Genomic DNA, 15,600 nt, shown 5'->3' with positions numbered 1-15,600 from the left:
AGTTATTAGCAAAAAATAATTTTGAGTAACATTGATAGAATGACGTATAAAATTGTCTTGAGAATAGCATATAGATACTTATATCGAATGAAATACTATTGAGTATTTTATTATTGTTAGTGTATTATTTAAAATTGTCATGTTATTAATCTGTATATTGCTAGAATGTAAGTTAAATCATGCTATTGCCTGAAGTTTATGAATAGAATGCAGTTGAGAAAATATTAATTAACGAAGGAGTAGAAATGTAAGATCGTTTTATGTATGTTTATATGTGTAGTAGCACTTTAGACACGAAAAACTCGAAGAATATTAAGTTTCCAACCCTATATAATGATTCTTAAGTTGATCATTTCTATTCATCCCAATTTTCATGAACTTAGAAATGTCTAGTAAGAACAGTAATTTAAACAAAGCTTGGTAAATGAATTTTTTATTTGGTTGAAGAGCGAAAATAATAACTCATAGACAGTACACTGTGTGTTTCAAACGCTTTCAAACGCTTTCAAACGCTCTAAATTAACTTTATTAAATGAGTGGTGCATTCATCCCTAATTTGAGAAATACCACAAGAGGTATATTTGAAAATTCAAAATGATATGAAACTATAAAAAACAAAGTAAATTACCTATTTCACTAAAAAATAATAAATAAAACTGTTCGAAAAAGAAAAAATAACAATTTTACGAAAGATGAACGACCTTGAAGCGGTGCTCATTTTAAGAATCATTACTTTAACAGCATATTTTCTTAAAAGGGTTGAAATCAACCAGTGTACTTCAGTTAAATCGGTGACTCGAAGGTCTTGCACTCTCCTTCTTAGTAAATCATTTCTATCAGAATTTGAAAGGTTGTTAAAACTTTTTCCCCGGTATCAACAATGTAACCTTGCCCGTACAACACAGTGCAAAACTATATCAGTGAGTATTTCTGGTTGCAGACAGAGGGGGGAACCTTGGAATATTATTTACGACTTTATCCACACGGAATGTTCGTGTTACGTTTATCTTATTTGAACCTCGGGCGTTAATAGCGATGAAAAAATGATTTATAAGAAACTCGTGAGGATTTATAAGAAAGTCGGTGGAGTTATGTGTTATGTTCTTCGTTGTACGCACGTAGCCACGTTCATCGCGATGATTTTCACGCGTAACCGCGTATTTTTGTACGCGTACAAGATCGAAGGCTCTAGTCATAACCAAGTCGTCCGCGACCAGGAAGTCAGTCGCCTCACGGCGAGGAGAGAAAGTCATACGAACATCATGACTCTTGTAAGATTCTACTGTTCTCTGAGGGAATTATACTGATCACGAGACTCGCGACCGATGCTCTGTATCCAGCCAATCTTTGCGAGCTCTTTCAGTCCTCGTTCGGTGATAAATTGCGGTACTCTAGGAAGTACGCTTGAAAACCGTCACTGAAGAATTTTAGAACCGTCAATTAACCGACACGTGTCTATCACAAAGAAATAGAAGCGTCTTCCCTCGTACATTAACGTCCAACGTTTAAAATGAAACCAATCTCCACGGCGATATTCTAAAGCTATAGTGTTGCGTTGCTTCGTCGATTCCATTGCGCCAAGTTTGCTCGACGAAAGTTTATAATTCAACGTAGAAGAAGAAAAAACATCACAAAAATATTTAGTCCATTTTGTGACTTTATTGTTCTAAATATAATATAAATCTAAATAATTGCTGAATTCGCAGAAATTAATTCGTACGAACGTTTACCCCCTCAGGATGTTTTGTATTTGCTATAATTATACATTTCAGTGTATTTTATACAATATTTGCAAGATTCTTCGTCGATGATAAGACGTAATTATTTTTTAACTTTTTATAGTCTCGTTCAAGGGAACACGTTCGACATTTTCGTTGCTTACATAATAATTGATAAAATAAAATGTATTTAATTATGGACAAGTTATCTAACGTTTAATTAAATGTATAATAAAATACGTTAACGTGTAGTGTCTAAAAAAATTGTTATTAAAATCGATAATGTGCGCTAAGAAGCATTTGGTTCGATAAGATGTTATTTGATATTCGCGTTCTACCATAAATTAACCGCAGAAAATTAAAAGGCAATTAATAGCTTGCGGGACCAGGTATTTGATCCTTAATTAAAGAGAAAGTGTCGTCGGATTCTCGTAATTCACACTCGAGTAAAAATACGAAGCGACCCTACATTTCCGTGTAATTGACTGTCGATATTCATCCTAATTTTAAAACTCATCGTTGACTGGTGAAACACGCCTCTTCTTTCCGCAGAATCGTTCATGATGATTATTTCGTTACGTTATGGTTATGGTTTATCCAGTAATACCACCGCTATCGTCTAGGTTTCTGTACAATTATGTGTAATGTACATCCTTAAGAACTATACATTCATTACATCAGATAATAGGTCGTTGTCATATTATTATATGTGTTTAAAAGCAGCTGTGTATGGCACAATCTCAATTTTTATTACTCTAAGTAAATAAATCAGACGTGTATAATTTGCTGAGAAAGATTACTATAACGACATGGTAATTTTACGATTTGCTTAAAGGTAAACCGTGATTTAATTTGTCAAAATTTCTTTACTAAATATTCTTCGAAAACACAATTTTATTAATTTGTTTTGCCGTATTTTTAGTAAAATAGAATGTATTCAAAAATATAGATATCAAGTTTCATATTTTTACGTGATTTTAGAAGTGTTCATCCGATAGCGAAAGTATCATCGAAGTCGCGGTTTTAATACTGAAGCATATGTTAAACCGAGTGTGTTGATTTAACCACATTGCCAAGGCCAATCTCATTTAACGACGAAGACAACTAAAACATTAGAGATACCGAACCTGATACCGTACAATCGTGTATGTGTAACTTTCATCTCGCTATTGATCCATTTATAATTATTGTACGCTATACTTCATATGGACGAACAAAATGTGGCGTACATTTCACACAAATATGAAACGACAGCGTGTGCGTAAAACGTGTTCTTCAACTTCATTATTATTCAAAAGGCATTTTAGCCTGGCACGTGTCGATAGCAGCTAATAGATTTATATGTTGTTTCCAATCTCCACATACCATTTACATACGTGTGGTCGCAGTCGAAATAATGCAAATTGAGATAAAGTAAACAACCAAAAAATGAACTAAAACATCGTACGTTTGAAATATTTTTTAAACTCTATATTTTATCATTTTGTTCAAAATTGAAAATATTATTCTTATAAGAAAGTTTTCTGTCTTTTTCACATAAACTAATCTTTTATATTTCTTCGAAGCTTCGTACTTAGTTTAAATCTTAATTGTCATCAAGTCGACACTGATATACAGGGTATTTAAAAACAATGGGAGAAATTGAAACATGCAAATTGTTCGTGCAAATAAAAATCGTAAAGTCTTTTACCATTTTGCGATCCGAGGCATTGTTATCGAGATATAAGCAGTTAAAGGTAATAAGCAGTGAATGGTGTCTGCGCAGGCGTGAGATCAGCTGACTGAAATATAAATGGCGCTCGCCATGAATTACTTCGATAAACTTTGACCGCTTGAATTTCGAAAACGATGTCTCCGATTGCAAAATAACAAAGGACTTTTTGATCTCTTTTTGCTTATAGAGTTTATTAACATTTCGAAACAGTCTGCAATTTGGAACAGTCAATACAGCTATTCTATTATATATTTATATTGAAAGAAAACGTATTATTATACATATCTTACTATATTTGAAATAAACAATTTAAAATATTCTTTCCACTAGAAATTACGTTAATGGTATACCTTAATAACATTTTTAATTAACGTATAAAGTCCAAGTAATCGGACTCTTGGTACAATTTTTAATATTTAGTAAACAGATTATATTTGACGATATTTATGAGTTTCATAGGATAATATAATGTACTACTCAAACATTTTTGATGTTGATGACATAAGTGCCGCGCCCTTAATAGCATGTGATTTATAATTTTATTTATTTCTGTGCTTATACAGCAAAACAAACTTTCTAATTAAAATAATTTCTTAAATAAATGCCTATTGGTTCCATTTAATGTACCTAATAAACTGCAGAAATGAACGTGACTAGATCGAGGATGAAAACGATTGTTTTTATTTATTTTTTAGAGGACGGAATATTTTATTTTTCTTTAACGATTATTGGGACTGTTGCCCCGAGCATTCAAAAAAATATCATTTTTAAACGTCCCGAAGTATCAATTAAAAAGTCCAGTACATTAGTTGAAAACCACGTCTTAAACATTTCTTGTGGTACAAGCCGTTTCCGCAATTTGGTGTTCGATTTATTTACCTGCAAATCAATTGGTGAAACCGGCAAATCTTGATCGCGGACCCTTGCAAGTCGTTTGCTAGACGCACGAATCATGATCCGCTTTCCATGTTAGGATACGGAAACCGGGTGCATCCGATCGTAGATACCATGCAACGTTATCGTTCAAGCGTCAAGATTTATGAGAGCACGAGCATCGATGTGACCCGTCCGATTTATCAGGTTTCAAATTTGATCGCTCCGTGAAAGTCGGTAGGCAATTAGAAAGCGTGATGTATGCGTCTCTTTACCGATATAAAAGTATATTTGCCACCTTTATGAATCTTTTACGATTACGTATGTTTTTTTTTAACTAAATAGTGGTTACTTCATTCCAAATTAAATTGCATTGGGATATCGAAACCGTTTGACCATATCAGGGGATCGAGAGTCTCGGATTAGCTTCGTTCAAGTTATTTCTTCTCGTTGTTGCACGTTTACAAAATACCCCGGACAAACTATGATAAACCATTGCGCAAGCAACCGAACCATTGCCTAAGCTAGCTTCTGTTAGGCTATATTCTATTGCGTTGGAAAACGATCGTTGATTATACACCGAATCTTATTATAAGAATTGTTTCGCTCGGAGTACGGTATCGGTGTCGCCCGTAAATTATGCATATATGCATCTATAATATATGCATACTCTTTGCAACACGATTCCACGTACAAATTTGTCGATTTGCGCTCTTGCGTCATTTCTTTTTAAATAACAATAAGTCGAGGAGAACAACATTTGAAAGCGGCGTAAGTCCGTGTTCCCTTCTTTCGAGGTAATTAAACTTTGCCATTTATAAATATTCGTACTCGACAGAATGAATCTCAAGCTTGTTGAAAAACAGAATTTTTATTTTTCTGCTTTTATTTGTGGACAGAAGTGAATTAAAAAAGCATAGAGTTAAATTAAGGAAAATTTAAAGATTTATATAATTCATTAATTTTTAAGTGCTGCAAGTCAAAATAACTATTTCTAAAATGATTTTACATCTATTTACACCAATAGAAACACGTGCAAACTATGTAGGTCTGATCAAGATGTTTGAATCCTCGAAACCACAATGCTTTGTCCTCTTCAAACAAATGGAAACAGGCTCAAACCACTTTCAAAGTCAGTAGTCTAATTCTAGCGATTTCCTCAGGCAAAAGTGCGGGCCTCTAGATGTTTGAGCCCAAGTCGACATTACATTTTCCGGTTCTCCAAACGTCGATTAATAACGTTATAAAAGCGTTGCTCGGATAGTTCCGGATGAAAGCAGTCGGAGATAGAAGAAGTCGAGAGTGAAAGAGGCAAAGTACGCGCGCACGGATTTTTCCCTTCGAGAGAAAGTTCTTGATTGAACCCTCGCGTTCGCCATGATAAATTAAACGAAAGTTTAAGTCGTCACGATCCCTAGGAGACGATCGCTACCTCGTGTAGCACGCCGACGATCCGTAGCTGGAGGAGATGGTGTACATGTACTGCACCATGGTAAAGCCGGATGCTTTCACTCTCGAGAAATATTTTCGAGGGACGAGACTCTTTCTCTTTCTGTTTCTTGCCGGTCTCTGTCCCTCTCCGATTCCCTCCTACCATAGTCTTCTCGCGAAACGTCCTTTTCAATGCGATCTTCCAACGATGAAGGTGTGGCTGCAAACTCCCACGTTCCGTGGCAAGTGATTCCCATGATACCGAGCTTGGGCCCGTTAATGTTGCGCATCGATGCGCCTTCCCTTTTCTGCGGTTCGTGTTAAACATTGTTTCCTTCGATACGTTGAAAAGTTACTCCATCTACGCGAATTGTTCTTACCAAATCCTTTTTTCTACCATTTTAACACCGCAAATAATAGTCAATTGAGTCAATCTCGACCCGTGGCAAGATTTTTGAAATGCGTATTCTTGGTAAGGATCGAGTTGAGGACGTTTGGACAATTATATAATCAAAATTCTTGGCCAATTTGTGCTTTATGCTTTGGATTTCAATTCGTTTACAGTGGAATTCCGTTTATGACAAACAGTGATAAACTGTTTTAATGAGACATGTAGCTCAGACAGGATTATACTAGTGTTTCAATGTTGATGAGCTTAGATATGTTTAGTTGAAGAGTGAAAATAACTCGTAGATGTATACTGTGTGTTTCAAAAGTTTTCAAACTCCTTCAAACGCCTTCAAATGCTGTAAATTAACTTTATTAAACGAGTGGTACATCTATCCTTAATTTGAGGGATCCCACTACAGATTCTAATTCGCTTATAGTAGAACTCCGTTTATGACAAACAGTGATAAACAGTTTGAATCATACATGTATCTCAACCAGGATTATGCTAGTATTTCAATTTTGATAGGCATAGAAATATTTAGTTGAAGAGTGAAAATAACAACTCGTAGATGTATACTGTGTGTTTCAAATGCTTTCAAACTTCTTCAAACGCAGTAAATTAACTGTATTAAACGAGTGGTGCATCTATCCCTCATGTGAGGGACGCCACAACAGATACATGTAATTGAAAACTCCGCCAAACCATATCAAACTACAAACAAGAAAGTAAATTTCCTATTTTGATAAAAAATAATAATTAAAACTGCTTAAAAATTTAACTGTCTCTTCACAAAAATATTTCCTGAGAAATACAATGCATTCAAATGGAAATAGATTATCTTTCCTCGTGAACTACCTAATCTATACATTTTATCAATTGAAATAAACAAGAATGAAGTTATGAACAATGAAATCAAAGCCACGAATCTTTCGGTATTGTCAATATAATGGTGCATTTCTCTCAGAGTTACTTATTTAGCTTTCTTCAAGTACATTTTACTTTTGATAAATAAATTTTCTACGATGTTCTGTTTGACCTAAGGCTCTCGGAACGTAACCGGCGAACCTCGGTCACTTTGGAACGCAAGCAATTGAAATACACAGTGAACGAGAAGTGCTCTGGAAGCTCTGGAGAGCCGCAGTGACAAGATCCTTGCTACCTGCGCGAAGATTAATGAAATAGCATTCAATTAAATCCGAAGCGGCGCCCCTGATTCAGCGAATAAATGCAGATTATCGCACAACAGTTATGCGCGTCTCCCAACGTCGGTGTACTTTCAATTACTCCCGGATTGTTGTGTTGGTGTCGTTGATTCTAGATACGGATAGAACCGCACGAAGTTTGCGATCACGATGGCCAGGATTAACGAGGTAGTCTCGCGCCTGGTAACGTTAGTTCCTGGAACACACCGCGTTCGTCACTTGAGATGAAACCGTTCTCGACTAAATTACGTTTCGAAATCGTTAGCGTATTCGGAATACCGCTTCGATAGAGTGCTTGTCTCATTAACGATTATTGATGGAAAAGTTCTAGTAAGCACGTTGGATTTCTTTCGCCCAGAGGCACTTTATTACACCTCTGTTCATCTATTGTACTATCGTTTGAAACGTATTTAGAAGTACGTACATCTTCATAATGCAATAGGTTGCTTTCTATTGTGCCAACGAACGGTCGTTGCATTTATTTACTTTACGATAGTAATCGTAAAAGTCGAAAAGAGTCTCCTTAACGAAGCACGAGGAACGAAAATATTGCAATCGCCGGCAGATTACTCCCCTTACGTTTTATATCTTTTCGTTATCATCGTTTCTCACAGTTTGTTGCATTTCTGGCGAGAATAAACGTCAATTAAGGTCGAATTGGCAAACTTTTAATTAATTATATTTAAACATTTATGAGGGAAAAGATACATTATTCTCACGCTATACTTCACTTTTTCTACATTGTTTGATTCATTTTTTTAATGAGAATTCATTTAACATGATTCATATTTCTTAAATGGAGTACCCAGGACTTTTTGAAAAGTTGACATTTATTAACGCATAGATTAATTTTTTCCTTAGATTTGAGACAACTTTGTTCTTACGACACTGTTGCTAGGAGTAATAATAAATATTTGAATGTATTCTAAACTGGACTATTTTTAAACTCGACAGAAAATATTAATAGATTTGCCATTCGATCTTGGAATAAAAATATTAGCAGAAGAGAATATATAAAGTATACCAGCTCATATATCACAGATTCTTATAACTTTATTATATTTTAAATAGTTTCAATGATCACCGTGTCGAAATTAGAATTTATCTATACAAAAGTCAGTTTTTTAGGTGTAATTATGAATAGGACATTATACATTGGTATTAGGAAATAACATACACAAATAGACAAATTGATCATTCTGCCAAAAGAAGAAATTGTAATAGTTATATTGGATTTAGAGGTACAGTTATAAAATTATGACAGGTAGAATTTTAAGAAAATAGCATCAAATTCGTCGAAAACGATTTTAAAGAAAACAATTATCTACGTGCATTTATTTAAAATCACATTGACGGATAGTAATAATAGAAAAAAGTTTATTTTTATTAATTGTATATTATTTCGTTTGTTTATATAGTGTACATATTTTATATTGCACTCCTCGTGTACAAAGAGATTAAACCCGTAAATAAAACATATTTTTATTATTCTGTATAGAGGAAGACAGAAAAAAATTGATGCAAACTTGAATTTACTTCTTTAAAAAAGAAACTAAAACGTTACAAGAGGTTATTATTATCCATGAATTGAGTTTCTTCAAATTCTAACCGTATCTTGAAATAACAATATAATTTAAACGTAAATGAGAAGAGAGATGTGGGCATAAAACTATTGTATTCCATTTTTATAAAAAAGTGTAGAGGAGAATCCGGTCGAGTGGACATTCCTACCTCGAAAAATTCTGTATTTTTAAATATTGTGACCACATTATCGCGACCAGATTTTTTTTTCTCTGGCGACTAACACATAATAAAAACCAATTTATCGCAACTCATTTCGATTTCGAGTGACAAAATTTTCATTTTATCGCCAATAGATTCCCGATCTCGGTGTAAGTAACTAGAGGTATGGCGATTAGAACTTCTTGGACTAAATCATTTGATGATATAATGTTTCTCGGATGTTTTCATTTTGTATTTCTCATACTATTGAACAGAAAAATTTCGTTGACTTGAAAATTTTCGTTGAATCTTAGGAAACAGGAAACGTGCATTTCTGTCGCGCATCGAATCGAAGAAAATTTATAATAACATAACCTCGTCTCCCGGACGTGTCGGGACCAAAGATAGCTCTCCACTTAATATGCTAAATGCAAGTATATTAATTATTAAGTGGTTAGCGATTTTCAACGTCCGGTTATGCTTACATTCACCGTACGATAAAATATTATCAAGATATCACTCAGGAAGGTCTCACAAACATCTCGTTACGTTATAATACGGCAATACTGCTGGCTCACAGTGGAATTTTTCAAAAGGATCTGAAATCTGAAAGTAGGAAGCGCCTAATTCGCGATTTCAATCGTTCTGGCACAAATTTTCCTGTCGTTTCGCGGTGGGTACGTAATATTCCGAGTCCTTTCTCATTGCGACCCAGGGCGAAAAAAGGAACGAGAGAGTTTCGTATTTCGAACGATGGTAATCACTTCCTCGTCGGTTTGCCGAACGGTCATAAGAATCCGGTTTGATTTGCGATTTGATTATGTCGTTCGCGAGCGTATTACAATTTCAAAGTAGCTATGTCTCGCTGGGAACAAAAAACTATATTTTGTCTTTGTGATGTACCGCGGGTGAACGAGCGATTCGTTTCGTTGACGCTGAAGCCACGTTTGTCGCTCGAATTTTCACGTATCAGTTCTGCCCATAAGTTCCCTTCGTATTCTTGTGGAATTTCAAAATTTTAGTATTTTAATCGACGATGTATTATTCGTTATACACCATCGAATTTAAACTGCATCCACTAATAATCACTCATCGATGCAAGGTCGAAAATTACGATATAATTTAAGCGACTTATCATGTAAATAGTTCGAAATTTTCTAAATCAGGAAAAAATCTTCGTTTTAAGTTGTTCAAACGTTTGGACAGATGAAATTGTTTTAAGTTAAATAAAATACTTAATCATGGAGAAGACATAAGGAGCTCATGATTGTGAGAACATGGGACAATAAGGTTGATATGAACCGCGACTTTCCAGGTCGTCAGGTTCGTCTTATTATCTAGTTTGTAATTGTACGGTGCACGACACTTTTTTGCTAAAAATTACGAGAGACAGAAGGAACAAAAAAGCGTCACCTCCGGCCCTTGCCGCGAACAATGGCGTAAACAATGTCGAGAGCGCGGTACAAACGGGACAAGTTCCCGTCGGGATGATCCTCATTGTTGTTGATTTCAGAAAGTATCGCTCAAGACCGCGGTTACGTAAACGGTAGATTAACATTTGATAATCGCTACTGTCGCACAGTAGAAGAAGAACATACGTATGTCCTAAAGAAGCGACGCGTCACCCATACGTTATTACTCAAGAATACGACCACATATCTTTCGACATCGACCGACTGATTGTTCTCTTGCACGGACGTTACTGGCAACACATCTTTAGAAAGTGGAGAGGTATATCGATGCGTTTCAAAGACTGATATCTGTGTCATCGTGTAACATAAGGTATGATCGATATAGAATGCGCCAGCACTTTGGAGACGAATGTCCAAAACGGTGTCTATCGATTAATTGGATCTTCAACGGGAACAAAAGACGCGAAAGAATTCTTAATCGTTCGATTAAGGATGGGACAAACTAGATTGACTCATCATCCAGTAACAAAAGAACCTTCTTACTGGGGAAATCGTAATTAAGCACTAACTGTCAAATGCGTTGTTGAAGCATTTCCAGGACAAAGAATCGTATGCAAAGAAAATCTGTCAACGACGGGTATGCTGTGTCAAAAACAGGAATCCACGACGAAATTTGATTAAATAAAACATTACTGTGCTAAATTAATCGATTTCAAAAGGCAAATATCATAATGGAGAACGTAGAATCTAAACAGATAATTCATGTACGATTGTTTATTTGTTAAATTTATACAGGGTTTATATTAGATGTTAAAAGTGTAACTTTCAGTCGCCAATGGCTTTCAGCCAATGAGACAGTAAATAAATAAATAAAAAAGAAGTGTTTTGGAATGTACAAATTTTCCTGTAAGTCTGCATTTTAACAGTTTCTTCCAATTTCGATTTGTTGTAGTATATTCGTTGTTACATATGTTTCAAATTCTAAATGTTTTGAAAATAAATTATTTCACATTCCCTACAGAGAAAGATCCAACGGTGTTAGGATTATTAAGTACACGTCTACTCGACTGATATTTAAATTCAATTTTCCGAAAAACGAAGTTTCGTCCTATTCGAGCCATAAAATCTGAGCCTGACTCTAAATTTATTACGATTTACTCTGTATAATGTATAAATTATTATCAATAGATATAGTTTAAATTTGATGATCTATAAAATAAAAAATATTAAATACATCGAGAATTTAGTAATAACGAATATGTAGACACGATTTAAGAAAAAGTTTAAGTATGTTTTTTCTTTTTTTGAACCGTAGATCTCTGTCAGTTCGTAAACCATTTTCAGCTATACTGTTTAAAAGGAGTTTAATGAGTTGCGAAACTGCATATCATTCTTCGGTGTTGCAATACTGTAATTCTCATAGTACATCGGTGAATCGCCTCTAAATGTTTAAAGTTCATAGGAACAGCGTACACATGGTTTGCTGCAAGGGTAAATGTTATTCTCATATTCAATGCCTTCATTGTATTGCTGTAATTCCAGAGTTACTGAAATCAAACACTACGTTACGCTAATTATTATATAAATATTTATCATCAATCCCCTTATACGATCACGCTGTTTAACGTGTAAAATTACCTTTTTGGAAAATTGATTACTCGTGGATTCTTTTGTTAGGCTTTTTAATGTTTTTCATTTTTGCATTGGTAGTTACTTATGAATTTATCCTGGAAGATCGGTCCTTTTCAATAAAGATAAAAATAATGGTTGAGGAATTTTTGGAAATAGGAATGTATTTAATAATAGGAATATATTTTTTCTTTTTATTTGGCAAATAAAGTCGAATGAAAAGAAATAAGTAAATAAAATAAAATGAGTCAATATTTTGTAAAACGGATGATTAGGATAACAATAACAATCTTTAACCAACGATAAATTACCGGAATTTCACAGATTTGCTGTAACAAATTACTTGCCAAACAGTTGGAAACGTATTACATTGCAGCAACCATAATTGATGTTGTGAAATACTGCCGACAGTCAGCGGTTTAACTTTATTTGAGAAATGTTCTTTAAACAGTCTAACTTTATTCAAATAAATATAATTACATGTAATAGTTTAAGAATCACAATTATTTTTTTTTAAATTAAATTCTTATTTTAAGAATTTTACACAGTCTTTCCATTAGCAGAATGTAATTTTATACGATAGAAATAGCAAAGTGACCAAATCTCGATTTAAAAAAACAAATCCTAGCACTGTATGCTCCACTTTACACAAACTTTTGTTTCATACATTTTGTCATATAACAAACGCTTTTCAAGTAATTCAGATGGATCATTTTGTGTAGTGTGCAGTCTAGCATATCAAAGGGAATCGATAAGAAGTTCGGTTGAAGTTTCCTTATCACTTATTATCTTCGATCACGTGAAAGTTTTATCCAATTAGAAGCAACCGCGAGACAGGAATAATTTCCCTCGAATTTTGTTCTTTGCGAACTCTCAGACGAGGAGCAAAAAAAGTAGCCGCTGGTAGGAAATGCACGAGGCGATTTTAACTGAGTATCTTGTCTTTCAAACTGTACTTGACAGGTGGAGCCAAGGGAGTGACTGTACCAACGTTTTAACTTTGAACACGCTCCACGAGAATCTCCGGAGACGTCGTCGCTAAACGTTTGCGGCCTATCATCGCAGTAATTGACTTTCTCTCCTGACAACGATGAAAGAAAACTGTCGTAGTTGCTCGCTCGAATAGGCTGCGTTAATTTATCCTTTCAACTTTTACCATTTTATTAGCCTGCGAATTAAGTTTCAATATTAGGACACGTAACTCTGTCGCTTTGGAAGTTATTCGAATTTAGTTTAGTTTCTTATCTGTTGGAATGTCCTGTTCGCGGCTGTTGCACGAAGTTTAGGAAATGGAGGTGCATGAGTATTAACTATACTTATTATCAGGTGTCATCGAAGAAGGTTTAACTCCGAGTATACTTGTTTTGGTTGAACAAGTTCACACCAGATCACACGTGACTAGTCAAACGCGAATCTCGATGAAATGGACTTAGAAGTGTTGGAACATCATTTGAACATGCAGTTCCAATTTTTTGTCAACTGACTTCCACCTGTTTTAAAGCTTGGAGCATTGTAGTCGAGGCAAAATTTCCAAAAATAGTGAAGAAAGCCAATAACAGTTGCTTTTAGAATTTGTTTTCCACCTAAATTGAGCTAATATCATCGTGACATCTATAACCTCGAAGAACGCTGAAGAAATTCGATCATTTGTCTGCTCCATGCCTAGAAACAGGTGGAAATCAGTTGACAAAACATTTGGACTGTATGGAAGATGTTTGTTCTAGGTTTGTTGTGATCTGGTGTGAACTTGCTTAACCAAAACACGCATACTCGGAAATAAACCTTCTTCAGTGACACTTGATAATAAATATAATAATCGAATCGAGTATTTACTATTTAGTTTATCACTAATTAATCACTTTTTCAACATAGTGCTAATAGATTAGGCATTCTTCCAAACGAGTGGTTCAACTGAAAAATTAATAATCCGGTAGTTAGATGACCAGTGAAGTTTTTAATTTTTTCCACTGATATAACACATAACTATAAAATTTTGTTTAATCACCAATAACGTGACATTCCTATAGTTGAAGAATTTTTAAAAATGGAACTCTGTGCATCGACCTAGCTACGCTACTGATCGTATTTGTTGGCCCCATAAGCGGCCAGCTGTAAATAAATTATTATAATTGAAAAGAAAGGTGAATACAAATATCTGCTAAACGGCAAGGTGGTACACGTGCAACTTATCGTTGACGCGCATTATAAAAGGAGAATATGTCGGAAGTAATATATTTACCTCGAGGATAACGAGACCGAAAGTAATCACGCTGTTCATAACGGTGGTCGGTTCGCCGAATGGCGTACCAGGTGTGTACGTTCTTTTCTTAAATCGGTCCACAGAGTATGGTTGTTTTCGAAAACTCGTCAAGGTCCGCGAAATTCCAATAAATTTGCAAGCCAGTCGCGCGTCATTCGATTAGCAAACAAATAGAATCTGTAAATATTCATTCTTAAACATTTCGAAACTATAATTTGGGTAATATTTCGACTATTCTAAATTTCTAGAATTTCGCTATGAAAAATTCTTTAAAACATCTGATGAATCTAGGAGCATTTAAATTGTTTGTCCAGTGGACGTTAGAAATAAAATATAAAAATATACAAACGTTTTTTCTTATCGTTGTACAAATTATAATTTCTCTGTAACTAATAATTAACCTATAATTCCTATAACACTGTGTATTTTTATTTGGTTTTACAAATTATATTAAATGAATTTTGACTGAGAGTAAGTACATGTATTCTATCACTTTTTATTACGTTTTTAATTTTTACATTTACCACACTATTTCGTAACGAATTGCGTTATCCAGCATTCCTTTATAAAGTTGATCTCGTTTCTAAAGACATGTATTTTGTTGCAGACGGAGCACCGGTTCCTGAGGATGCAATCGAACACGAGGTGAGAAAAAACAGTAATGAAAAACATGAATGATCGACCAATAATTTTTAGATACCATTTTACAAGGAGAAAGTTCAGGACTTGATTTACTTCAGGAAACGAGATCGGCGATTACTTTTTGTGGCTCAATTTGTACAATGTGTTCATCTACCCTCATTTACGGTTACTCGAACGAAATTCATACGTGAATATTTCAATCGCGAAATTATTTTTAATATCCCCTATTATCTTGTTTCGCGATATTCTACGAGCTTACATATGTTCCATTTAGAAAATACGGCCATATGTTCAAGACTAGATAAGAAGAAATATATTTCGTTAAAAATATAAATTGTGCGAAGTAATAATTTGAAATGCATTCGTAATATGATTTTTAATGCTTGCTCCCTCTTTTTCCTGATATAATACAATAATAAAAAAGCCTATATCGTTTAACTTCTTAGTGCCAAGATTTATAGAACGAATTTTATTTCATTTTAAACGAAATATATTTAATTTGAAAATATAAATTGCGCTAGGAAATACTTTTAAGTGCATACCTTCCTAATGCAACTTTTAATACTTGCTTCTTTTTTTCCCTTGGTACGTCATTTATAGATGGTA

General features: G+C 34.4%; 1 protein-coding gene across 1 annotated transcript in view; it reads left to right on the top strand.

Annotated features, from left to right (window-relative positions):
* The window catches only part of LOC143348067 (uncharacterized), an 86,660-nt gene that overhangs the window by 61,006 nt on the left and 10,054 nt on the right, over positions 1–15,600 (top strand). Inside the window, exon 2 of the mRNA XM_076777880.1 lies at positions 14,960–14,997. Coding sequence (XP_076633995.1) covers positions 14,960–14,997 — 38 coding nt within the window. The remainder of the gene's footprint in view (positions 1–14,959; positions 14,998–15,600) is intronic.

Source organism: Colletes latitarsis, chromosome 2 (genome assembly GCF_051014445.1).
Source record: "Colletes latitarsis isolate SP2378_abdomen chromosome 2, iyColLati1, whole genome shotgun sequence".
Lineage (NCBI taxonomy): Eukaryota > Metazoa > Arthropoda > Insecta > Hymenoptera > Colletidae > Colletes > Colletes latitarsis.
Note: the sequence above shows the minus strand (reverse complement) of the source record. Positions and strands in the feature narration are given on the sequence as shown.